The 27,616-nt window shown below is 38.7% G+C and overlaps 1 protein-coding gene across 5 annotated transcripts; it reads right to left on the bottom strand.

Annotated features, from left to right (window-relative positions):
- Positions 1 to 273: 273 nt before the first annotated feature.
- LOC108251060 (desmoglein-2) lies at positions 274 to 27,616 on the bottom strand. 5 transcript variants are annotated; one of them, XM_017441227.3, is made up of 14 exons: positions 27,381 to 27,611; positions 24,389 to 24,517; positions 21,941 to 22,096; positions 17,833 to 17,974; positions 17,284 to 17,444; positions 15,740 to 15,874; positions 14,801 to 14,986; positions 13,867 to 14,327; positions 13,650 to 13,792; positions 12,014 to 12,235; positions 10,545 to 10,787; positions 7,089 to 7,219; positions 6,626 to 6,919; positions 274 to 2,279 (listed from the first exon to the last, which is right to left on the bottom strand). In XM_017441227.3, the coding sequence occupies exons 1-14, from the start codon at positions 27,426 to 27,428 to the stop codon at positions 1,206 to 1,208; spliced, it is 3,525 nt and encodes a 1,174-aa protein (XP_017296716.1). In that variant the 5' UTR covers positions 27,429 to 27,611; the 3' UTR covers positions 274 to 1,205. The 5 variants fall into 5 exon arrangements, with proteins under 5 accessions (XP_017296716.1, XP_037837249.1, XP_017296718.1 ...); XM_025002851.2 differs by lacking the exon at positions 274 to 2,279 and adding an exon at positions 3,043 to 5,763 and having other exon boundaries at positions 27,381 to 27,616; XM_037981321.1 differs by lacking the exon at positions 15,740 to 15,874 and having other exon boundaries at positions 27,381 to 27,615.

Below are 27,616 nucleotides of genomic sequence, written 5' to 3'. Positions count from 1 at the left end.
CTTCATGTGTATGAAATAAATTTTTAAACTGAGAAATAGATTATTTCAAAGGAGTCTGATTCGGACCAGACAATTTGAACAGGTTTAATAGCTGGCATGGTAATAACATGGTAATAACACAGTATGTCACAGCATCTCACCTTTCCCCATCTACCGGGGTGTTTCCTAAGCCTCCTGTTGTACACATTACTCACATATGATTGCTCAGCCAAACTTCAGCTTTAAAGAAAAAACTGGATTAGATGCAAGAAGATAACAAAGACAAAAAAGCAGTTTCTTTGTTTAAATGTTTGTATTTATTTGTACATTAAAAGATTATTCTTTTAAAAAAGTAACACTTATACCATTCCCCATATTTAGTTTTTATGATAAGTGTAAAAAGACTTTTTTTACAAACCCACAAAGACCTATTTATTGACTACAGACAACATATTCCCAGGTTGCTGTAGGGAAAAATATTAAATATGTGCAAAGAAAGCAAAGACAGATGAACGAACTGTAATAAGTTGAGAATCAGCTTATAACATCAACAACTAATTGATTTTATTAAACCTATTACCTGGTTAGAGCAGTGACCATATATTGCAACACTCAAAAGTGAATTTTTGGTATTATAAATCCTTATTATGTAAAAAAAAAGGATTTATGAATATATGTACAGTTCACTGAGATGAGTTTGTTATCCCTTGTGTTACATGACTAAAATAATGCAATTTTAAAAAGTTTAATATGGCATATGGATTTAGTATTGTATGCAATATTGAGCTGAAAAGAAATTAATTTATCTAATTTGTAAAATGAAAACGTCTGAAGTAAAACTTCGACATCAGGCACTGTCAGTACTTATAAGTACATTTTTAGCCCCTTAAAAGGTGTTTAAAAGCGCTCAGTTTTGCTTTTCTTTTTAAATTTTTCTTTTTCAAAAACTTTTAGCTCTTTGACATTCTTACTTATGAGGTGCTCCTTCAAAATCATCTTTATTTTTTTTATTATTTTTGCTAATTATAGATTGATTTCGGATTTACTCAAACAAAAGTTAAGTGGCATTAAATCCTGACCAGGCATGTCTGACTACCTGCAGTATATATCTACAACAAATAGCTGTTTTGAATTGAGATATGTAGGCTTCCCATCACCAGCAGGAACAGATCCTCTTAGGTCTCCTAGATTCTAATAAATGTTGACCACTGGATCTGCAGAATGTCTCAGTGAACTTCTCTGGTCTTCTGCACCACAGTGTTACGAATGGTAGATGTCGTCTTTACTGTTGTGGAAGAGGTGCTGTTATGAGACCCAGTGGATGTATTCCCCTTTTTGTCATAGATTTTTTGTGATCCAGACTCCTCACTCCTCTTTAAGACAGATTTTGCCTCTTGAAGCTGATGAATTCTGCCATTTGTTGCCTTTCCTATCATCAGGAAACTCTGAGATCCTGTTAGCTCTCCTGTTGGCATTGCACCTTCTTGAATGAGGCCAGCCTGGCTCCCATTTAAAATTTTCACTGACCCTGCTGGAACCTTGCTATCTACAACCAACATAGTTTGAGACCCAGAGAAGTTTCCAGTGTTGATCAGGTTGGTACAGCTTTCATGGTTGCTGTTGTTCTTCAGCACTGTGCTGAGGCCCTGGGTTTGTGGATTGGACATCACTGTCTGGCCCTGAACTAGAACACCATGGGAAGAGACAGTCTCAGTGCCGGTAACCAGAACCATGTTTTGAAGGTTGGTGCCTGGTGCCTCAGGCAGTACCATGGCATTCTGAAATGCCGGCTGAACAACATAGTGCATGGGCTGCAGCATAGGTGTTGTGGTGTAGTAGACAGGCTGCTGCTGTACAAGAATCATCTGGTTTTGATTTCCCATCCCTTGTTTCACTGAGGACATGCTATCCTTCACCATGGTCATGCTTGATTTCATCGTCTGAGATTGCTCAGTGGTTTCACTCACAACAGTGTGGTCTGTATTTTTGGTTGACTGCAGTTTGGATGGCTGGGACATTTGTTGAGCAGCTACCAAATGTGATTCTGATGTTTTAATCTGAGTCCCAGAAACATTAGGCAGAGGAGGGACCACTTGTGTCATCTCAGTTTGGATCTTGGTGCCTCCACATATTTCAGCAAGAGTCTTGAACTTCAGTCCAAGATCATCCAGGAAATGCAGGTCATTGTCAGATTCCAGTATGCTGCAGCAGCCAACAGAACCAGCTGAGGAGTCCTGGCCCTCATAGTCATAGACCAGAAGACTATCCTTTACTTTAAGCTTCTCATCTCCACTGGACATCTGTTGGAAAAATATAGGTTTTAGTTATCTAGTAAGAAAATTAAAGTAGACCATGTGAACTGTGACAAAAGTCATTGTAACCCTGCTGTGGCCTTTGGGTCAAATTGACCCGAAGTTAAAAGGCTTTCTCTACTTCTCTATATCTCTCTTTTGAGGGCTTCAGGAGGATTATAAGCGGCAGAATGAAAAGAGATATATCTGTTAGTCTCTCGGGGGCTACTTTAAATTTTTTGAAGAGCCTCTGGGGGCCAGACTCATATAGTGTGAGAGATAAAAATTCAAAAACATTTAGTTAGCAAAACTGAAGACATTACTTTTTGTTTTTGAACAATTGCTTATATGGTATCTTGAAAGCGATAATAATAGTCAGGCTGTAGCAGCAATGATCCATTTCTTCTCTGCTTGTGGCTTCAGCTTCTTTGCTATTGAGGTAACTGGTCTGCCTCTGTGCCATCAGGCGATGGGGCCTGAGCTACCATTTTGAGACACTGTCTTCAGCTACAATCCCTTCTTAGGAAGTGAATCGTGGGCTCTTACGCTCACGTTGTCGAAAAGCAACTGCACGAAGACGAATAGGGAAAGTTATCTGTTGCACGTCTGAAGACCCCAGCTTATGACCATATAGGTAATTGAATGTACTTGAATCCTACGGTCCCAGTGGGACGTGGGTGTCTTTTTACTCNAGCAGGCTGAAACGGGGGATCTTCACAGATTGGGCCAGAGGTCCCGATTCGGCACAGACTCTGTTATTTTGAATAAACTCTCACTGTTCAAGAATAACTTATGTCTGTAAAGTCATTTCTTTTGATCAGTACATCATTGCTGCAATTATGAAGACCCAGAAGAACATCCACCATTTGAAGACACTTCACTATCAATTCACTCATCACAAAACTTGCTCTCTTAAGGTTGCTCTGTGGTCCCGTAAAAATGATTGTTGTGCACCCAGACTCAAACAAAGTGCAGTAACTTTATCGATCCGCATCTGTCCTTTCAGCTGCTCCAGTTTAGAATGCTTCTCCACCTCCAGCACACAAACTAAACACACCAGCCAATAAAATATTTGTTCCCCTATTTCTCTTGAAAAATGTGGCATTCAGCATTCACTTTTCTCTTTTTGCAATCACCCTCATGCTGCATTCACTGACCCTAATCCTGGCTTGAATATATGCATTATTGTCAATTTTAATCACAGAAATGCCATTGGTTTTTGACAAATTTCCTTCAAAGTTTTAATTTGTTTGTTGTTGTTGTTGCTTCAAAATTGCATAGCAGGCTAGATAAAAGGATTCAGAGGGACATATATAAAACATAGTCAGCCAGAGAACATGGATGGTCTTTGCAGGGTCTTGCCATGGTCTTTAGAGGCATATAAAGAATACTGAGGGCTCCCCATGATGTATGACAGGTTCACAATGATTCAGAGCAGGAATGTGCAACCCTCACAATCAAAAGAGGCATTTCTGCTGTATCTTACACTAAATCAAATTTGCCCAAAGCCCAAAATGGTTAGGTGGTTAGGTCAACTGACTTTGATACAGGAGAGGTTTGAGACTTCAAATCCCATGGCCAACTCCCAGCAACCTCGGTTACACAATGAGCGAGAGACATAAATGAATGAAGGAATCCCATGCCGGCTCAAACATCACCCGGAATTACAAAGTCGTCAGATGTTGGGAAACCAGAACATTCTGATGAGAAATTGGCTACTGGAAAAAGACGTTCATGGACAAAGGCAGAGAACTAATACACTGTTGGAATGCTACTATATAAGCAACTCTATGGAAACATAAGTACCTATAATCCAAATTGACTACGAAAAAAACAAATGTTCCAATATTCGACAGCAAAACCTGCTGTCACACCTAGAGATTAATGAGCTATAATAACGGTTCTACAGCAAGGGACCAAGACGACAGGTCAGGAGGGAGATACAAGTTCCCTGAGGAACTGAATACAAGTGTATGGGAGGAGGATTCTGCCATAAGTCGAGAGCGCACAAATTTGATTTGCAAGCAGGATTTCATCTCTTGCTTTCAAAACTTTTAACGCTTGCACTCAAAACTTCTGCTCTCTTTCAAATATTTTCTTTTCTCTCTCAAATCTTTGTGTTTGCGCTCAGATTAACTCCTTGCATGCAAAACTTCTCTCTCTCTCTCTCTCTCACGGATCAGATCTGTGCTTGCAAACCTGTCTGCTTGCTCTCGGATTGTTTGGATTCGAGCACCGTTGCCTAACAACTGTTCCAGCCAATAGAATGACAGTGTTCCTCTGGGCGGGGGGAGACTTCTCAGAGAAGTCAGAGACTTCTCTGGCAGGATCTAATTTAACCAATCCTAACGGCAAGAACAGAGCGGCAAATTCTGTATATCCATTGCTTTAATCACTAGTTGACATGCTGACAACAAAGTGAATTTTATCAGAGCACTGCTTTTTGAAGATCAGAGGTCAAAATTTATAAAAAAGCCAACCGTAGCTGTTCAGTAGGCTATAAAAGAGAAAAGTTTTAATGACTGTTGGAATAAAGGGGGGTGGACACTGGAGATTCGATCTGGGATTCTGGATACACACGTGACACTTGTGGAGTTTTTGAAAGATATTGAAACCTGGAAAATAAGTGAAGCAGAGCTTACATTTAGATTTCTTGCCCATCTAATGAAAAAGTTGACTGATGAATTTAGTAATTAAAATGCTCCAAACTGAAAACACAGATTTTATCTCTGCATTTCAACTTATTAAAAGCACATCTGTTTGCACTCAAAATGTCAGGTACCTGAATTGCTACAGCTCTATGTGGTGAGCAGGATATTGATTTGAACGCAAAAAAATATATATAAATACGTGTTTTTGGGAAGATTTCAATAAACTGAACAGAATCACAACTACATGATGGTTTTTAAAACTTTGTATGCTGATAGAAGAACCTTTTTGGACTTTTGGAAAATGAAACCATTTCTGGATTTAATTGCAACTGAAATGAATGAGTCAAGTTTACTGGGTCCCAAAAAAGAATTTAAAATCATAATTTTAAAATACAAAGCTCTTCACAACCAAACTTCATCTTAATTTTTTTTCTTTCTTTCTTTACTTTTATTTTACCAGGAAAAAGCCCATTGAGATTAAAAATCTCTTTTCAAAAGAAAATCCTTTCACAAGAGAATCCTGGCCAAGACTAGCAGCAGCACACACAGGTTACAAAACATTCACAACAGAAACAAAAAAATAGATAAAATAATTATAAGATTCCTCAGTTAAAACATTTACAGACAGATGATTCATTCTCAAGGTCAGTAAGAACACCCTTAAAAGCAATTAGTGACAACAGCTCCTTTAGGTTCATGTATTTTTGCAACTGGTTCCAAGTAGACGAAGCAGAAAACTGAAAAGATAAAAATTTTATTATTCCATATTTTCACTTTTTTTCACTTCACTTCACTCATAGACCACAAGTTTGTTATGTTTGGAAGCCAGGACGAGGTAAAAGCTGAAGTAGACAAAGAACTCTTAACAGCGTTTATTCAGAACTTGCTCAGCAGTCCAGTAACATCGGGTCATCCTTTTTTGCCATCTTATCTCTTCTTCTCCTCCTCACCCTCAGTCTATCCTATTCTCGTACACCACCTAGTGGTAGACACAACAAAGTTTACCTGTTGTTCCTAAAGAACACTTTGCTGTGGAACCAACTTCTTGTTTCTGTTGGTCAGACTGACACTCTGTCTACTTTTAAGACTAGGCTTGCGTAAGACTTTACTTTTTGATAAATCCTATAGTTGGGGTTGGCTTGGGTTTCCTAAAATATCCCTTAGCTCCCATAGGCTTAGGCTGCTGGAAAATCTGAATCTAAACTGGAGTTGTTACTTCTTTTTATGGTGCATAACATAACATAACATAACATAACATAACATAACATAACATAACATAACATAACATAACATAACATAACATAACATAACATAACATAACATAAGCTGGGTATTTGCATTTGAGTTGACTCAACGTTTTACTTGTTAGCTGTCTCAATGTTGGTATAAGGCCTATTTTATTGTTTTATTTACCTGATTCTGAATACACAATCGAAATTTAAAAATTCAAATGATTCTGGGAGAATTGGAATGTAAGTCCCTCTTCCAATTGATTCTCAAGACTTGATGCCCAACCCTACAAATCATCACATTGTTGGATTTCACACCAGGATGAGTTAAAGGCTCTGGACTAATTGCCTTAAAAATCGTATGAATATGAGCACATCACCAAAGTACTAATGACTTGTACATGCAGTCAGAGAAACTATGTAAAAGCATTTAAGTGTCTTCTGAACGTGTCCTTGTTGTCACCTGATTTCTCACCTGTTTGTAGTACTGTCTAAAGAAGTTGTCTGGAAGAGCTATCCCATCAAAAATCCCTCCACCTCCTCTTGATTCTCTGCTTCCAGACTCAGAGTAGAAGCCACTGCCATCCCACAGGTTCATCCCCCACATCCCGTCTCTGTGGATACTGGAAGTACAATCTTGACAGCCACCCTTATTTATCCCATTCGCGTCATACATTCCATACATGGAGCCAACAGATTGCTGTATGTCAAAACCCGGTACCGTTTCGAATTGATGCATTTTTACTGGTACATTCAGCAGTGGTACATCCTAGGAAAGGCAAAGGTACAAAAGTCAGAACACTCTTTTTAATTAGATTTGTTTTTAAATGTTTGCTTGCAAATATTTCCTACAAAAATAAACAAATGGGAGGTAAACCAATAGTGAAGCTCTTAACAGTGACAACATGTGAAATTCTTTCTAAATATCATTGTCTCACCGTGTTGTCTCCCTGATGTTCAGTGTTGTAGCTGATAAGGCGGTTCTTAGTGTCATAAGGTATATCAGAGAAGAGTTCAGGAAATTTTGCAATACCCCCACACTTGCAGAAGAGCAGTAACAGGAGAATGACTGTAAAACAAAAGTTTAGTTCTTCTTAAAGGAAAGTTAATTTTATGTTTGACCTGCAAGAAGAAACCAACAATTTGGTTTATCTAGTAGCATATGACATGGTAATCTCTGCACTTTTGAATCTAGTTCATCAAAAAGATTTATAGTCTAGTCAAACAGCACGACGAAATACATTATAAAAGTGTGTGTATTTTTTTTTAACACAGATCCTGGACCCTGCCCTCATCTTGGCGTTTTTCAACAACAATTTAAACAGCAAATCCCAAATTTTCTCCTTTCAACAATTGCTTACTTCTTTTCACTTTTCAATAAAAGCCAGAGTGTGGAGTGCACAACTAATAGTTGTCCTGTAGACACATTCTCCCACCTGAGCAGTGGATCTAATTTCTTCATGGACTTCTTAGGTGGTTCTCAGATTAATGCTCTCCTTGCCTGGCCTGTCAGTTTAGGTGTCTTGGCAGCTTTGCATTTGTGCCATACATTTTCCATTTTCAGATGATGGATTGAACAGAGCTCCGTAAAATGTTCAAAGCTTGGGATATTGTATAATGACCCAATCCTGCTTTAAACTTCTCAACAACATTGTCTCTGACCTAGCTTGTGTGTTCCTTGGGCTTCATGATGCTGTTTGATTACTAATGTTTTGTAACAAACCTCTAAGGCCTTCACAGACCAGCTGTGTGGTGATCTGTGAGTTTACTTCCTGGTGGGCCATCCTGTCTCTCCAATTGGCCGAGTCACCACTCCTTCCTCACCTGCAGAAGATCAGGCTCGTCAGGGAGCTCATGTAGCTCATGTACTTAAGGCCGTGGTGGGGATCAGACCAGCGCTGGAGCATTGTTTGTCTTTGTGGTAAAGTCTCTCAGCCTGCTATCTATTTTTGTCAATTTTGGAGATTGTCCCTCAGTGTGTTTTTGTGTCTCTGTGCTCCACTAGAATTACCTGTGTTCCCGAGAATCCAGTCTGATTGGTATCCTACGCCACCAACGAGCTAAGTACCTTGAGTGAGTACCCGTGGAAGACTCACTCATCTTTAGGCACCTCGGGTTCGGCGCTCAATCTCATCTCACAGGATCTAGTGGATCAACTCAATATCCCTACAACGCTTTTAGAGTCTGCCCGCACGGTGACAAGCCTTACTGGACATTCCATATCGCAGATAAGACACAGAGTTACCAATCTCCAAGTTCTGGTCTCTGGCAACCACCATGAAACTGATGAGTTTTATGTGTTTTGTTCCTCATCACCCTAACTCATTTTTGGTTTCCCTTGGTTACAGACCCATAATCCTGTGCTTAACTGGTCTAAGAGACGTGTTGAATCGTGGAGCAATTATTGTTCAATGCATTGCTTGAGATCGGTTAGTACTCCTTCTGGGAGGAAGTCTGTGGAACCGGCGGAAGAGATAGGTATTTCTATAATACCTCAAATCTATCACGATATGGCACCAGTTTTCAGTAAACAGAGGGCTCTCTCTCTCCCCTGCCGCACACACCTTACGACTGCGCCATTGAGTTTGTGCCTGGGTCTCTGCTCCCCTCTTGGCATCTCTATCATCTTTCAGGCCCTGAAAGAGAAGCCATGAGAGTTTACATCAAAGACTCTCTAGCGTCGGGTATAATTCAGCCTTCTACGTCCCCCCTGGGTGTAGGCTTCTTCTTTGTCGAGAAGAAAGATAAGACCCTCCGACCTTGCGTTGATTTTCGTGGCTTAAATCAAATTACTGTCAAAAACAAGTATTCTCTCCCTTTGATCGATTCCATCCATGAGAAATTACACTCCGCTACAGTTTTTTCGAAGTTAAATCTTCGTAATGTGTACCATTTGGTGAGAATTAGGGAGGGGGATGAGTGGAATACGGGCATTTAAAGTATTTAGTGATGCTGTTGGACTGGACAGACCACAAGAATCTCACCTATTTACAGAACGCAAAAAGACTCAATCCCAGACAGGCCAGGTGGTCTCTGTTTTTTGCCAGATTTAATTTTGTCATAACTTACACACCCGGATCCAGAAACATCAAACCTGATGCCCTCTCCCGGCAATACTCATCTGCTGATACCTCAAGTAGGACGTCTGTGTGCTACCATCCTCCTGCTTCGTTGGTTCTCTTACCTGGCAAATCGAAAATACCATCACTGTGGCCCAACAGGATACTGACCCTGGCACTGGACCTCCTGGCAAAAGATACATGCCTCGTGCAGTAATCAGTAAAGTATTGGATTGGGTACACAACCACCGGTTCACTTGTCATCCCAGTATAACAAGAATGTTAACATTCACTAAAATACATTTTTGGTGGCTCACTATGTCTCAGGACATCAAAGAGTTTGTATCAGCATGTACCATTTGTGCCAGAAACAAATCCCACCATCAACCTCTGTCTGGGCTGCTGCAACCATTACCTACACCTGCTCGTCCTTGGTCTCATATTTCTCTGGACTTTTGTTGCTGCCCAAGGAACATTCACTCATCTTCAGGCATCTGGAACCCCGCAAACAGGAAACATCACCGCCAGCAAGTGTTCAGTGACTCCTCCTCCTCCACGCTGGACTCTCTTCTCTGTAAGAAAGTCTCACCAGGAAATTATTTGCACTTTCCTATGCATGTTAATTCCCGAAAGGATCTTATGATACTTACCCTCGTCCTCTCTTCCAGATCCTGGCTCCAGTTATTCATTGCACTATTCATTGTAAATAAATCACTTACCGCTTACCTGGTCTCCTGTGTCTGTCTATCGCCGAGCTGCTCCCTCTCTTTGACTACGTTAAAATCCTGACAAGCTGGATATATACTGAAATTCAATTACGCACAGACAGACTATTATTTATTTGGTTACACTGAATTTTAGTTAGTGGAATCAGGGTAAAAGGGCCCGAATACAAATGCATGCCACACTTTAAAAAAATTAAATAAATAAACTAGTGATAGACACGTGCAATCGCAGGAATAATAACCTAAACCATGTGATCTGTGGAGATAAAGTGTCTCTCTGCACTTTGATCCTCTACAGAAACTCAGTGTGCAACAGTGGGAGAAGCAATCATTTGCTGGAAAAGACATTTAATGTGACATAATGACGTAGCTCCGAGTTAGCTCGCTGGCTGTGGAAAACGAAAGAAATTCTTAACTTAAACCAGCACCAGCCCTTGACTAGCATTCTTTAGTGGGAAAAACCCTAGAGTTAGGTTCAGAAAGCCTAAAATTATAGCATGTTGAATTTTAACCAACGCATCCTGGTCTTGTTACAAGGACCCCAAAGATAGGAGGTGTTGCATTTTTACCACATGGTCTATTATGAGATCATCCATCTTGTCACACTTACATAGAAGGAGTAATAGGCCCAGAAGTAGCAGTCCAAAGCCTGCAGATCCTAGCTCTGCACTTTTGTCAGTCTGACCATTGGCCCCTCGTTTTCCACATACAACTCCATCCTCACAGACACAAACTTGGACCATCACTTCCTGTGGGTCAGGACAGGCTTCTCCCTGTTGGTCTTTCACTGAAAGCTGTAACTTGTAAAAACCAGGCCACATAGACTCCTGAGCCCTCATTATGGCTGCAGTCTCTGTAGGAAATGGGACATTTATTACACCTTAGTTAATTAAACAAGTTTATTTTTACCATTTAAAACAAAAAAAGTAAAAATGGTCAGTAAGTCATTAGTACATCAAAAGTATTATTTTTAGGGGTTCCATTGCATGCACTGAAGTACCCTTATTACTATTCTGTTAAAATCTTTTGTTCTGTACCTTGTCCTGCAGCTTTGGAATAAATCATGCATATCAAGCTGAAAATTTTGGTATATAACCAACTTTCTGTGATCAATTTAAACTTTGATTGATGTTTCTACTATGAATAATACTTGAATGTTGGGCTTTAAATGTGTCTGAAATGGCATTTTGACATCTTTAAAAATTTCTTTAAAAAAAGTGTTATAATTTTGACCAATTTTCCATGGACTATTTAACTGACATTTGATGAGTTCACTCTTTTGAATTAGGTAATTTTAAAATCAACAATTTTAAATTGTACAACAAAATGCAGGCATTTTTGTCTTTTTTGTGAAGGGTGATTTTAACATGTCATATTTCCAGAAAAAAAACACCATAGAGGCATAAAAAATTGATGTGTGACCATCAGCCTCTTCTACTGCTCGCGGTTCAAGAATTGTTAGGATCTTACTTCTAGTTTTTAGGTAGGTAGGTAGGTAGTTTTTACACAGTGATTCTTTGAGGCTTACTTATCAGTTTACATTTTTGTCTGCGTCTCTAACTTCACAGTCAGAGAGTGACAGACGTAGGTGTGTCCACTACAAGAAACTTAACCCTTTTGTTTTTGAGTTTGGTTCTCTTAACACTTCCTATACAGTTCATACATCAAAAAGTAGACATTTTTTTTCTGAGTTTAAACAAGCACAAGGTCATTTTGGAAAATTGAGCATTAGCTGAATTGGTATTTCTTCATAAATTTTATTCATCATTTTATTATTATTATTACTGTTGTTTTAACAGTATTTCAGTAAAAATAGTAATTTAAAAAATGCATTATAGATAGATAGATAGATAGATAGATAGATAGATAGATAGATAGATAGATAGATAGATAGATAGATAGATAGATAGATAGATAGATAGATAGATAGATACAAAATAATAAATCAGATCTTTGTAAGACAATTCTTTGGAAAACGCAATCCCCATAAATGCAAACGCAATCCCCATTGGTTAATAGAACATATTTTGTTATATTTTTATGTGTAGCTAACAGATTTTTATAAACGATCCATCTTACCATTGAGGTGCTCCACTTGCCATTTTCCCTCGGTACCCTCAGGGATAATAGAAAATTCAAAAGGAGGACCATTGGGGAATACGTCCTCATCTTTAGCATTAACAATAACATAATTCTTTGTTGTGCACATCGACTGGACATCACTGGTAAGCATGGGGCAGTGGTCATTAAGATCTTTCACCTGGATGGCGATGATGCCAGTGGCTGTTTTAGCTGGTATGTCTGAGATTAAAAAACAGAAACAGGAGTGTGTTGTTCAAAATTAAGCTTGCTTTATCATATATCTTTTCTTTTTGTGATGGAGTCATTGACAAACTCTTTGTCCTGTAAATCAAGCCTTCTGTCTTACAGTAAATCCAAGTTTTGTCTTTCTTCATCTGAACAAAATAGTATGTCAGTTTTGAGTCCAAAGTCCTGAAGTTTGAGTTAATTAGCAGTAAATTGAGAAAATCTGTTTGCTCTTTTGTTTGTTTATCATCTCTAAGTGGTGTGGTGTACAGGCTGAGCTGGACTGAACCAAACCTGTACACCAGCAACTAAACAGTTAAATTAAGTTAAATTAAGTCAGATTTCCAGAAATTATTTAATATTTTGAAAGTTACAAATTGCCAAACACCTGGTGGCATATGTGATGTTCTTTTTTAAACACCAGAGGGTGTTTAAGAGGATGTGACATTCCATTCGTCCACCTCTCACTCTCCACTATAAACATAATATACTAATAGGTCAACAGTCCCTGCTTCTCTTGTTGGGAACTAAAGTCAGGAGGAACCGTTTAATGGGTGCTGCCATGTTTTAATTTTGAGGCCAGTGACTGCAATAGCGATGAGGGGCTTTCCCAGCTAATCCCCTGCACACAATTATGAGCTTTCTTTTATGCATGGTAAAAAATAATTTCAGCTAAAAAGGTTAGAAAAATAAATATATGAACATACTGCAGCAAGGTAAGAACTAATTGAATCAACAAGAGGTGACCTGTGTCTTTAGTTTTTAACATTAGCTTATTTAAAGAGAGCGAGACTTTTAACTTGTACTGCTGTCATAAATTCATTATAAACTTTTCTTTGATGTACAGTGTTTTAGATAATATCTTTTTGTCTCTTTCTGTTGGGACAGTTAACAAAAAACAGTTAAAATCTAAATAAGAGTGATGATCTAACGATGGGATGATGGGACTAACATATTGTGCATATACCAGACCCTGACATCTGTACTGTGACAGTACAGTATAAATACATGTACTCTCATGCCTCTGAGTATGTTGATATTTTTTTTACCAAAATCACAAATGTCAAACTGGTGTGAGCAAGAATGCCTTGTAATACTACAGTTGTAGGACTGTGTCAATAGGATGTGTTTTTCAAAAAACAGCAGTAGTTTGAGACAATTTTTAAAAAGTCCTGTAGATACAGTACTGCAGCTACCAGTTACCTCATAGCTGATGGACTTTAGATAATCATAAACTTCTCTTAGCTCTGTTGTGTTTACACTCAAATGAAACTTTTCAGCAGCTAACACAAAACAAGAGATAAGCACTTCCTCAGGTTCTTGAGAAACCACAAAGTCTAATTGATTTTCCTAAGTCCAGATATGTAATAGATATAGTACAGTATACAAATATAGTATAAACACTTACCTTCTGAAATGCAGAGTACTTCAGCAATGTATGTCCCATTGACCAGGACTGGAGACTCCCTGTCAGGCATTTTGTTCAGCTTGATCTCAGCTGTTTTTGGGTCAATGGTAAACCAGTTGTCAGGGTCTGAGCCTTTGGCATATCTAAGGAAATGACAGGTTGAGTCAACATGAAAGCTGTTTTCTCTTCAGAGGGTTGTGTGTATGTATCCCCTGACCTGACATTCTCAGCTGGTTTTCCAGTGTCCATATCAGTGGCAGAGTAAATGGCAATAGCTTCTTTAATATTGACAGAGTGGCCTCCTTCAGTAATGGGAATAGCTTTAACTTTGGGGACAAAACGTGGTCCCTCGGGCTGATTCTTCACATTGATTTTAATGGGATAGGTTTTAAATCCTCCAGCTCCACTGGCCCCACTGGCCCAACTAGCACCAGAGGCTCCAGTAGCACCACCTGCACCACCTCCACCACCAGCACCACTTCCGCCACCAGCACCACCACCTGCACCACCTCCGCCACCAGCACCACCAGCACCACTTCCGCCACCAGCACCACCACCTGCTCCCCCTCCCAAACCAATACCGGCTCCAGCATTTGTCCCAGATCCATCAAAAGGTAGGGCCTTGTTTCTCACTGCCAACCCCAGTTCAAGGTTTTTTATATCTTCGTAATCCACAGGCTAGAACATAAAAAACAACAAAAGTGTCAGAAACTGGGACTAAGGCAGCGAACCCAGAACGCAGACTCATGAAAATCCACAAAACAAATTTAATAAAATAAAACTCTAACAAAACAAAAGGCTGACGAGGCAGCAAAAACTAACAATAACAAAATCCAAAACTAGGTGAAAGGCAGGACATGGCAAGGCAACGAGCAGACAAAGCGGAATGATCCAGTGAGTAGTGAATGAGAAAGACCGGTACTTAAAGACAGAGGATAATGAGGAAAATGGACACAGGTGAGAGAGAATAATTACAAGCAGGTGGAGATGGGCGTGGCAGACCTAACAGGAAAAGTACTGGGGAGGTGGAGAGTGACAGGGCATGAAACAGGAAAACTAAACTGAAACAAAACAATAATCAAACACAACAAACTGAAAATACCAAACTATATATAGGTTTCTTCTGAAAACAAAAAAACAAAAAACACTACCTTGTCCAGCATTAGAATGCCTTCGTTGGTCTCTGGATCTGTTTTTATACTGAAATATCCAGCCTCGTTGCCTTTGACAATATCAAACACAGCTTCCCAGTTTTCTGTCCCCTCCAAGTCCAGGTCTTCTGTTTTGATCCTCATCACCTCTACACCAAACTCATTTTCCTCAATGTTTCCCTCATACTGCAATTAAAAAACAATACAATACAAAGTTAACACTGAGATAGCTATCTACACAACACATTTGATTAAAATTTCTTTGGTTGCCTTGTGTAATCAATAACATGAACATGTCAGTGTTCTAAGGAAGTTTCTAAAGAAGGAGTTCTGAAACTGACGTGATCAAACAAATATTGATTAAAAAAAACAAACAAACATCTAAAAAACTTGGTCTTCTGTAGTTGAAGATGTTTCAATTCAAAACTGGGAAGAGTGGAGTTCCAAGCTGCAGGGGCCATTTACACAAAGGTGTTTTTCAGTAAAAATGTAACATTTATGTTGTAGTTTTGCCATTTGTTTACACGACAACAGCAGTCGTATTATCTGACATTGAATCTTTTTGAACCCAGGTCTCAAAGTGGAACTTTTCAAACCCCCCATCAACAATAATAATAATGGCGGATAGCAGATAGCACTAAACGCCAACTAATGGCCTGGCAGAGCACAACAGCGCTGTGTAAACGTGTAACTTTTTTCCAATCAACATCTGATAAACTTTAATGTTTCCAGGAGATCGACCTCGTATAAGCAGAGCCTTAAACTGCATGAGATGCTCTGTTATGCAAGCTTATTGATTTATTGTTAAGACCTCCTCCCAGAAGGAGTACTAACCGTTAAGTTTATTGATTTTTTTTTTGTATTTGCCATGTCCTGGATGATTGGTGACCACAACTAATGATGATGTTTATGTGTTTATTATAAGGGGAAAAAAATCACCTGATCTTTCTCCAGAGTTGGCAAATTGTCGTTTACATCCTGGACATTAATGGTAACAGTCCCTGTTCCAGTGTGTCCATTTGGATCACCATATAAGTCTTTTCCTCTCAATGTCAGAATGTACTGGTCTTGCGTCTAAAATGACAACAGAATTCAGCATTTATTAAACTTTAAAGTAAAATGAAAAACAGAATTAAACTATTGATAAAAGCACTGTGTTAACTACAAGGGTAGATGTTTAAAAGTGATTCTGATGTTTCTTGTGCAGGTTGGACAATAACCCTAATCTAAACTCAATTCACACCTTAGTTCTAATACTTATCCGTAACCCAAAAATGACGTTCCACCATATTAGGACCAGACTTTGGTCCCAATAAGTACACTTGATCCTGACCAGGTAGGTAATTGTATCATAAAAAGTCTCTCTGTCCCCTGAACTGATGCAAGGAATATGGATCTGATCAGCTGGTTTCTCAACGCAATTGAAACAATTTTCTCGACTGGGTGAAGGAGAGTCCAGTCTCAGGATATGTCTCGCTGGGTATACAGTGGATTCCTGGCAGGAGTGGAAGACTGTGTACCTACCGACGTGGAGGTTCATTTTATATTTGGGTTTCTGATAACAGGATTTCTGCTGTTTGGACCAGGCAGTTACCTGGATTATCGTCAAATTCGTTGATGGGTTCACGGATCGACCAGCACTCAGACTGTAAACAGGAGCAAAATTGCAAACTACTCTGAACTGAATATTCCATCATCAAAGACAATGGCCTCTGGACTAAATGCAATTTCTGGACTCGGAATATGGAAAAGGTTAAAATCTTGGAGAAGCTGCTCGTTTCGGAACAACAGTTTGGACCTTAAATTCGGCTTATTGGATTCAAGAATGTACCAGCAAAGACTTCAAGGTAGACTCAAAACAAAGTCAGCCTGTTCCAAAACAACTCTGTTATTATCTACATTTGGCTTCCCGATGTGGCCTTGAAGGCCAAAGTCTTATCAATTCTCCCTGGAATTTATGTCAACAGAAGCTCGTTGCCCTCTTGCCTGTGAACATCTGTGAATGTGATTCATGGACTTTTCTGCAAACACACACAAACAAACACACACACACACAAATGCATCACACCGCCTCCTACCATCTGGAAACAAACATACACACTCTCATACTCATACTCTGCTGTCGCACTCATTTTTTGTTATCTCTCTCTCTTTTAGATAGTTCGGTACCGTTAGTTTTAGTTTTAGCTTAGTTTAGTTCTGTACATTTAGTCATGCTTAGATCTGTTGGTTTAGCTTAGTATATTTAGACAATTAGTTACCATTATATCTTGTACCTGTCTGTAATTTTGTTCTGTAATTTTGTTTCATTATCATGTTCTGTAACTTTGTCTGTAATTTTGTGTTGTAAAGCACTTTGAGTTGCCTTGTGCTGAAAAGTGCTATATAAATAAATGTACCTACCTACCTACCTACCTACAGTCACCTAGAAGCACATGAAAGAAAAAAACAGGTGTTGGATAGGTTGTGTCAGGTGTTCATACTTCTCTGTTCAACAAAGGCTTCTGGACGTAGATGGTACCATCCATTTGAATACCAAAAATACCATGAGATGGCTGCTGATCTATCATGAAATAGGCAATCTTTGAATTCTTATTTTCTGGCTCATCAGCATCAGTTGCCCTGACTTTCATAACTACAGTTCCTGAAAAAAAAAAAACAGAATTATTATTTTTTTTTTTATCTTGACTTTACCTTGGCCAAGAAAAACCAGCAGGAATACTTAAACAATTTTATGATGTCTTTAACAAGGTTTCAAACAGCATTTTTAATATTTTCATATTTAATTGTTTAACCCTCAGGTTGTCAAACTGACACAAAGTTACAAGGGCTTCCCTATCGCTCTTCATCTTGCTCTCTTCAGAGAGCTTCAGGAGGGTTAGGTTTTTTACTTATGCTTGTCCAACAGGAATTTCTCCTTTTAAAAAATGTGATTGTTATTAGATTAAGCACAATGTTTAGTTTTATTTCTAATGGGATTTTGAAGTGTTACAGCTCCTTTACATAGTTACATGAGAACTTGCAACACTAACCTTGAGGACTGAGTTCATCCACTGTAGCAGGCTTGATTTCGCCAAACACTGGAGCGTTGTCATTCTCATCTTCAACTTTGATTCGGAGGTCAATTTTTTTCTCTGCTTCTGTGCCATTTTGGTATTTAGCAATACCTGACAGCTAAAAGAGCAGGAAATAACAAATGAAGTGTTGTTATCTTTATCAATTGCAAAAAAAAAATAAATGAAGATAAAACTGAGTTGAATATAACCAACAATTATAGTATTTTTAAATCCAATAAGTGAAAATACAATTGCTAACATACTGGAAGTAAAGTAAAAATAAATAAATAAATTGAAAAAAATCAGATGTGAAGTAAATGACTTGCAAATTATTTAAACCACAAATGTACTTTAAAATTTCACCTAAATGGAATTTTCTTAAAAAAAAACAAACAAAAAAACAACTTTTGGTTTGGTCCAATAATGGACTTTAAAATGTAACTACATCTACACCATGATACTGACTATTTACCTGTGTTTTACCTGCTTTTTGAGCTGGTATCTACACATCTGCTCTGGTGCTTAATTATAGTATGTATCTGCATTACAGACATCAAAGAACCAACACCTTAGAATCCATCCTACAGTCAACCTTGATGCAAACCTTGGGAGTCTAGATTGGTTATGTATAACCTCGGTGAGAGGCGCTGAGCAGGAGTGGGCATACTTATTGCCCCCCATCTTGGTGCCTGTACATTGGGGTTTACCCCTCCACCTACATGTGGGGGACTGGTCCTGACTGTTGTTTGTGCTTATGTGCTGAACAGCAGTTCAGATTACCCACCCTTTTTGGAGTCTTTGGAGAGGAGGGTCCATTGGATAGTTGAACCTCAGATTCGGGAAGAGCAGTGTGGTTTTTGTCCTGGTTGTGGAACACTGGACCAGCTCTATACCCTCAGCAGGGTCCTAGAAGGTGCGTGGGAGTTCGCCCAACCAGTCTACATGTGTTTTGTGGACTTGGAGAAGGCGTTTGACCCTGTCAATCGGGTAATATTTGTGGGGGGTACTCTTTGATGTCTTTGAAGGCTGTTAGGTCCCTATATGACCGGTGTCAGAGCTTGGTCTGCATTGCCGGCAGTAAGTCTGGCTTGTTTCTGGTGAGAGTTGGACTCCGCCAAGTTTGCCCTTTGTCACGATTCTGTTCATAATGTTTATGGACAGAATTTCTAGGCGCAGCCAAAGTGTTAAGAGGACTGGTTTTGGTGGCCTTCGGATCATGTCTCTGCAGATGATGTGGTCCTATTGGCTTCATCATTCTGTGATCTACAGCTTTCGCTGGAGTGGTTCGCAGCCGAGTGTGAAGCAGCTGGGGTGAGGATCCGTGCCTCCAAATCCAAGCCCATGGTCTTGAGCCAGAAAAGGGTAGAGTGCCTTCTCTGGGTCAGGGAAGATGTCTTCCCCAAGTATCTTCGGGTCTTGTTCACGAATGAGGGAAAAATGGAGCAGGAGATCAATAGGCGGATTGATGTTGCATCTGCAGTGATGCAGGCCCTGTACCGATCTGTCGTGGTGAAGAGAGAGCTAAGCCAGAAGGCGAAGCTCTCGATTTACCGGTCGATCTACGTTCCTACCCTCATCTATGGTCACGAGCTTTGGGTAGTGACCGAAAGAACGAGATCGCGAATACAAGCAGCTGAAATGAGTTTTCTCTGCAGGGTGTCTGGGCTCTTCCTTAAAGATAGGTTGAAAAGCTCTGTCATCTGGGAGGGGCTCAGAGTAGAGTTGCTGCTTCTCCACGTCGAGAGGAGCCACTTGAGGTGACTCAGGCATCTGATTAGGATGCTTCCTGGAAGCCTCCCTGGTGAGGTGTTTCGGGCATGGTCCACTGGGAGGAGGCCCAGTGGAAGAGCCAGGACATGATGGAGGGACTGGGAACGCCTTGGGGTTCCCCCGGAGGAGCTGGCCGAAGTGGCTGGGGAGAGGGAAGTCTGGGTCTCCCTGATTAGGCTGCTACCCCAGATAAGCCGAAGAAGATAGATGGATGGATGACCATAATTTAGGGATAACAAAAATGCCTAAAGATATTCATTCATGCATCAGCGCAACTTAAACACATCATAATGAGCTTTTTGTGGCTGAAAAAGGCAACAAAACCCTGATCAGTTGGCTGAGAAGGAGCAAAACACACATGTTGTGGTTCATGTCACATATAAACGCATTTAAAAGACAACTGTTTTGTAATTTCAGTTTTATAATTTTAATTTGCTGTATTGTTAACAAGGAACAGAAGTTGGTAATTATTGTTGAAAGAAACTTCTGGATCAGTTTTACTGCAGCAGATTCTGGCTTGGTGTCAGGTAGAGATGGAGCAGGAAGTTATCTGATGAGACTTGGACATAATTGTAAAATTCCATTTTACATTCTGTTTAAACTTGAATTACATTTTTTCAGCAGCTCATGCCTGTCCAACTGCTCATTAATGCACATTTCGAATCAGTCAATCACATGGCAGCAACTCAATGTATTTAAGCATGTAGATATGGCCAAGACGATCTGCTGCAGTTAAAACCGAGCATCAGCATGGGGAAAAAAGGTGATTTAAGTGACTTTGAATGTGGCATGGTTGTTGGTGCTAGACGGGCTGGTCTGAGTATTTCAGAAACTGCTGATCTATTGGGATTTTCACGCACAACCATCTCTAGGATTTACAGAGAATGGTCTGAAAAAAAAAATCCAGTGAGCTGCAGTTCTGTGGCTTCAAATGCCTTGTTGATGCCAGAGGTCAGAGGCGAATTGCCAGACTGGTTCAAGCTGATATAATGGCAACAGTAACTCAAATAACCACTCGTTACAACCGAGGTATGCAGAACAGCATCTCTGACCGCAAAAACGTTGAACCTTGAGACAGATGGGCTACAGCAACAGAAGACCACACCGGATGCCACTCCTGTCAGCTAAGAACAGGAAACTAAGGCTACAATTGGGACACAGGCTCACCAAAATTGGACAATAGAAGATTGGAAAAATGTTGCCTGGTCTGATGAGTCTCGATTTCTGCTGCAACATTTGGATGGTAGGATCAGAATTTGGCATCAACAACATGAAGGCATGGATCCATCCTGCCTTGTATCAATGGTTCAGGCTGGTGGGGGTGGTGCAGTGGTGTGGGGTAGGAGTGGGCGATATGACGATATATATCATGGCGACGATAGAAAGTGTCTATCATGATATTTTTTCTTCTATCGTCTCTATCGTGATATTATGTCTATCGTCTCTATTGTTTCTATCATATTTGTATCAATTATTTGTGTAAATATTTCATAACGCAGGCTACGACGAATGCATTAGTGTTGTCACTTTGCATAAACTCAGTTTATATAAGTGAGAAATAAGAAGTAAAAATAACTATTTTGCAAAGAACCTCAGTTTTGCGACATGACGCTGCTTTACGTTATTTGACTCACGTGTGGGTTTGCGACATGCTTTACGGTAGTGTCTTTCTGTGCGCCACGGTGTTACATATAAAATTTTCATCCAGGACATGGTAAATCCAAAAAAGGATTAAAAAAACCAACTGGGCTTCTACTCTGTAGCTGAAGACGTTTCGCTTCTCATCTGAGGAACTTTCTCAATTCAAAAAGGAGTGTGTGGAGTTCAAGCTAATCAAACTTTAAAAACTGTCTATAACTTAATTTTACATATATTGATCTAAATGTTGGTGTAGTAGTAGCTGAGTCATTCACAGCTCATACTCTCAGCAGTCCAACCCGGTACTAGCAAGGTGTACCTAATAAAGTCGTCGGTCAGTGTATATTAGTTATATATGGGACAAATTAAAACAAAATATTGTGTATTACCCTTTTTTTATTTGAGCACCTGCCCCTTTATACAGTCATGTCTATAATATGACTGAGTGTATAAAATGCTTCATACAAACTTAGGGGCGGGTATGGGGTCCACACATGAACTTGAGATGTTCAGAAGAAATGTAAGAAAACTTTAGTAGACTTTCTTATAGCTGCTATACACACACTCAAACAGAATGAGATTTTCTGTTGCAGATTCACCCCTTTCTGATGTATATTTTATGCTCTACATACAGCACTTTTAGACTTTAGAGAGATGCAGTTGTAAAATAACTCACAAGGTACGTATCGATCTCCTCCCTGTCCAGGATTTTGGTCACTTGAACATTTCCATTATGGGGGTCTACCACAAATACATGAAAGGGATACTGGCTTGCACCAATGCCTTCTAATGAGTAGATAACACTTGACCCAGATTGTTTATCTGATCGAATCTGAAACAAAACACAACTTTATTAACAAATAAGACATAAGGTAAATGTTCTGTCATGTTCTGGTGGCTGGTTCCTAATCATTGCAGAATTGGACATCTAAATTTTAAGCACATTCAGATACACACATTTTAAAGTCAATGAAACTTTAGTTTTAGTTTTACTTAAGCTTGAGATTTTGGTTTTGGAACATAAAGCTTGCAGAGTTCAGACAATAGCTTCAATTCAATCCAAATCAGTTTATTTATACAGCACCAAGTCACATCAAAAGTCATCTTAGGGCACTGTACAAAAACATGCCCATACATTTAAAAAAAAAACAATTTGTAAAAATTGGTCTATCTAAGGAAGCCAGCAGATTGCGTCTTCACTTTGTCACAGTCTCCCTGAAAACTGAAAGAAAAACTCCCTTTTAACACGAAGAAACCTCCAGCAGAACCAGGGTCAAGACGAGTGGCTATCTATCTATCTTTGACCAGCTGGGGTTTCCGAGGAAAGGAAAGAGATACAAATACAGAATGACTGGTTCAGGTGTAGCTTCATGTGCCGTTAACTTCAACTACCATTTGACTAATTAAAGGTTTTTCAGTTGATAATTTTTTCTATTTCTTTGACAATCGCAGCCAAAAATTGAAGGGAGAACAATATTGTTTTTTTTCCTGTGTTTATGTTTGTGTATTTTTGTCTGTATGTTAGCAATATATCTCATGAACCACCTGACAAATTTTAATTAAATTTGCAGAAAATGATCATTGGCTATATGTCTATAAATGATTAATTTTTGGAGTCAGTCTGGTTCAATACGGTCACCACAGTGAACTGACTTTAAAAAAACCCCACAAAAATGGCTATAAATCAGTCATTTTTAAAGATAGATAAAGAGACCAGAAGAAGAATAATTAAATTTACTATTACATTACATTTTAGCTGCGCCCCACAGTTTAGTTCCCAAACTGTGGGGCGCACCCCCTGGGGTGCCATTGCAGGGGGAGCGCGAGATGGATGAAAGAAAAAAACAAAAAAAAAAAAAACAGTGCCTGACGGGGACAGGTTTTTAACTCCATTTTCTACAGAGGCTTTTTTTAAAATATATTGATGATAGCAAAGTTGAATATTGTTACAAATAAAATAATACAGAAATATGCTTGAAATAACACTGACAGCAAAGAATACTCTTCTACAGTATAGAACTAAAAAAAAAAAACTTACACAAGTGTTTCACTGTAAAGATGGTTTGTAGTTTGCTTTGTTGCAACCTGAAGTGTGAAATAAACTTTAGTGGAGTTTGAAAACAAAATCTATGTTTATGTCTGGTTGAACGATGTGTGTGCCCAGTTGATTTTTTTCTTTCTTTTTTTTTTTTTTTTGGGGGGGGGGCTTTTTTTTGTAATCCATAGGGGGGCCCAGAAGAAAATCTTTGGGAACCACTGTTTTAAATGATTATGAATGTTTATGATGTTATGTGATATGTGTTTTTCATGGGTTTTATGGGAGGCTGATTATGTAACCAAAAGTTTTCATTTCTATGGACAATAAAGTTTTATCTTATCTTACCTAAGACTAATCCCCAAGAGATTCTGAGCACTAACAGATTGCACAAGATCTTTGTTTAAAATTTTGCTATTAGGTATTTTCAGTGAACTCTGTCTATCAAAATATTTCATAACACACAGAACAGATTTTATTAAAACTTGTGGAAATAATCACTAGATAAACATTTGCAATTGATTAACTTTTTGAGCAAACTCATTTCAATAAGGCTGTAACAGCTAATTTACCTTAGGAAACACAAAGGCCATAACTCAGTTGGTTTTGCAAATATTTGATGTGGTAGTAATTAAAAGTCAGCAACATATACTCTGAATGTGACACCTTGCGATAATGCATTAGATTGCACATACTGTTATTTTCAAGGTTTGACCAAAACAGCTATAACTATCATCTCTTAACAGAAGATGATCTTCATCTAAAACTCTGGCATGAAAGGTGGCAAATGATATACATTCCTTCAAGTAATGACAGGCCTTTAAATTATTGATCTTTTTTCATGAGGGGTATTCAAGTTGTGTGGGCTAAAGCTCAGAAAGCCTGTGTCTAACAAGTTGAAACTATCACCTGACTACAGCTGTCCATTTATCATGGTATCTGCTTTCAGTATTATCAAAGTCAAAAACAGTTGAAAAAAGTAAGAATAACCTATTTGTACAGGTCTAACAATGATTCTTTATTCCATGATACTCCACTTAGCCGTGTATCAAACTTAGTAAGTTGAATAAAAGTAAAATAGTGACTCACCCTGGCAATAAATTCCTGTTTAGTGTAATCGTGATTTTCTTTCAGAGGTTTTGGAGGGAGAATCCATTCTCTTCTTTTCCTTACCAGATTGTCTCTGGGATTTGCTCTCACCACAAGAACAACCTGGAGCTGTAAAACAATATAAAACATTCTGCAATTAGTTCAGACTTCACCCAAAATCAGTTTCTTACCTTTAAAGTCTGCTAGATCAATTAGTGCAAACTACAGAAGCTAGGTTCTTCAAGAAAACTCATAAGTAAAATAATATAACTCCTGAAAAAGCTGTTAAAATTTTTATTTAATAGAAAAAACAATAATATGTTTAAGGCATATTGACAACTATCAGCTAAAATACAGTAAAAGCAATTCATTTCAACAAAACATTCAGTGCTTTAGTAAAGTGTTTTTCAACAGCAGCAAGACCATTGAGACACTGTTTATTTGTCAGATCTCTTAATGGTCTTTCAGTGAGCACTTAATGATCTTGAATGTTTTCCAACAATTCCTCAATGAACTTTTAACAAAAAATAAATAATAAATAAATAAAAAATCTGCATTCTCTTAATGAGTGCTTAATGGCCTTACTGCTTTTTCAATGATCTCTCAGCAGTCCTTCAGCAAATGCAACATTGTGGGGGAATTCTTAGTACCCCTTTAGCTAAGAACCAAATGGTCATGGCCTACTTTAGTCCTTGTTCCAGACTTTTTTGTTTGCATGTTTTTGTTTTTTCTTTCTTTGACACTTCTTATTAGACCCCTCTGCAGAATTGTCACATTTAATGTAGTGGAAGAGTTTAAGTACCCCAGTGTTAATGGGGGCTATGTTGTCTGGGGTAACAGCTCCTGGTATAGTCTCCCATAGCAAACTGGCCTCAGCGGAGAAATCAGACCAAGAGCAATTTGAATATCGTTATGAATATACACTAATCGCATCACCTGCGGTCATGAGGTATGGATGATGACCAAAATAACACAATCTCAGCTACAAGTGGCTGAAATTAGCTTTCTTCGTAGTGTGGCTGGGCTCAGCCTTAGAAATAAGAGGAGCTCTGTCATTCGGGTGGGAAAGTTTGTACATCTGATTAGGATGCCTCCTGGACGGTTCCCTGTGAAGGTATTTCAGGCATGTCCCACTAGGAAGATACCTTGTGGCAGACCCAGAATTTGCTGGAGGTATTATGTATCCTCTCTGGTCTGGTAATACCTTGGGATCCCCCAGGAAGAATTGGAGAGTGTCCCTAAGGAAAAGGATGGCTGGGTTTCTCTCCTGGATCTATTGCCTCTGCAACCCACAGATAAGCAGTAGAAGATGGATGGATGGGTGCATTTCTTAATAGAGATTAACCAATATGAGCTTTTTATGGCTGATGCTGAGGCTGTTTTTTGGAAATCATGGCAGTGACAGCGCAGAGTGATGTATCCTGGTGATCAGAGGGAGTAATTTTCTATGCCACCAGGCACATTTGCAGAGCCAGAAAGTGGCCATTCATTTTTCTTCAGCCACCCCAGTCATTTGAGGAAACTATGCTTTATAATTTTTATTTTGCTTAGAAGTATAGTTTCCTCAAATAAATGGATTGGCCAGTTTACACTCACACACACACACATATATATTATATGGCTATGGTTTTTCACATGGCAATCCAATTTTCGATAGCGATCTTAATCATGCCTAGACCCATCCATATACCAAAATGGAAGTCAGTACATTGCTTATTTTTCAACCGACAGACTGACGAATGGAGGATATTTCCAAGCCCATTCTTCACATTGCAACAGGGGACAATATATTGCATAAATAGGTGAAGATTACAAATAAGAGCTGTCATAGGGAGTTCCTATGGAAGGGGGATGGGGGGTCGGGGAGTAAAAATTGCCAAATAGGAAATGATAAAATATTGTACTGTTGGTTTTAAATGATCATATTTTCATCCAAACTATTGTATGTGCTAAGAGTGGCTTTTTTGCTCAGCATGATGGGGGAGGCGGACTGCACATGGTATGGCTGGTCAGATTTGACTTTCTGATAATAAGTGGTTGTTCATGTGAATAAAAAAGGCTTTTTTGGGACACACAGATGACAAAACTACCGAATATTTAGGCTTTTCTAAAACTATTCTTTGTATATTGTTTAGGGTTGAGCCGGATACTCAATTCATACAAGTATCCGGTACAGATAAAGGATTTTTGCTGAACACAAGCATGATACGAATAAAACTCGTCAATATCTGTGCTCGGATTTTGAAAAAAAAAAATTCACTGTGGTCAGGTAGACCGGTTGCAAAAATGTGCAAAAACATTCTGAACGTATCCATATTGCTTTCAAAACTTTTTGTATTATTTCTTCATCTGCGATATTTCGAAAAATTTATTATGGTGCTTGGTTCTAATTTCAGGTCACATGGTCAGAACTTGTATTCTCTGTTTTATAAAAATATAAAACCATAAAAAATACAGGAACAAGAAAACAATGACTACTGATGTTATTCCTTATCCACCGCTATAATGCAGTTTGTGTGGTTAGCAGCTGTTTAAGATTCATGGCTGGGTGTTTCTTCAAAGACTGCTAGGTCTTCAAATAAATAATAAACAAATAATTTTAAATAAAGTACTTTTATCCTACAGAAAAGACAGTTTTGCACTATTTAAAGAATGATTTTAATGAAAATATTGCTGATTATATTAATATCAACGTTTTAAACAGTGAAACAGCTGTAACAAAAGAAAAATTTTAGAGGATTAGGGGATTTAGTTATACCAGTTTTCATGAATCAATCAGTAAAAAGCACTGAACGGAGCTAAAGCATAAACATTATTTGTCATTTTAAGGTATCTCATTAAATCCAACCTTTTAAAAGTTTCAAAGTCTCCATTTGAGACCTTAGTAAAAGAGTTTAGAGCACAGACACTTATTTTTTAGGACGTAAAAACTAGTTTGTTTGAAACAGTGGGAAACAAGTATTAAAATAAACAAAACCAATGTGGGACTCACCGATAAAAGAAGCAAAATAAACCGGTTCAGAGAAGATCGAACCATCATGGCTGGAAAAAGTCCCAATCCGAACGAAATTAAATCACAGAGTGAGTCCAGATAATGCAAGGTAGTTTGAAATCGAACTGGCTTTTAAGAGTAAAAATGAAGAGAACAGAAAGCAAGTGAGTAGTGCCTCCTCCTGTGACAATAAAACTAACCTCACCCAGTTAATCCAGACCGGAGGGTTGACATGT

This window comes from Kryptolebias marmoratus, linkage group LG18 (genome assembly GCF_001649575.2).
Source record: "Kryptolebias marmoratus isolate JLee-2015 linkage group LG18, ASM164957v2, whole genome shotgun sequence".
In the NCBI taxonomy this organism is placed as follows: domain Eukaryota; kingdom Metazoa; phylum Chordata; class Actinopteri; order Cyprinodontiformes; family Rivulidae; genus Kryptolebias; species Kryptolebias marmoratus.
Note: the sequence above shows the minus strand (reverse complement) of the source record. Positions and strands in the feature narration are given on the sequence as shown.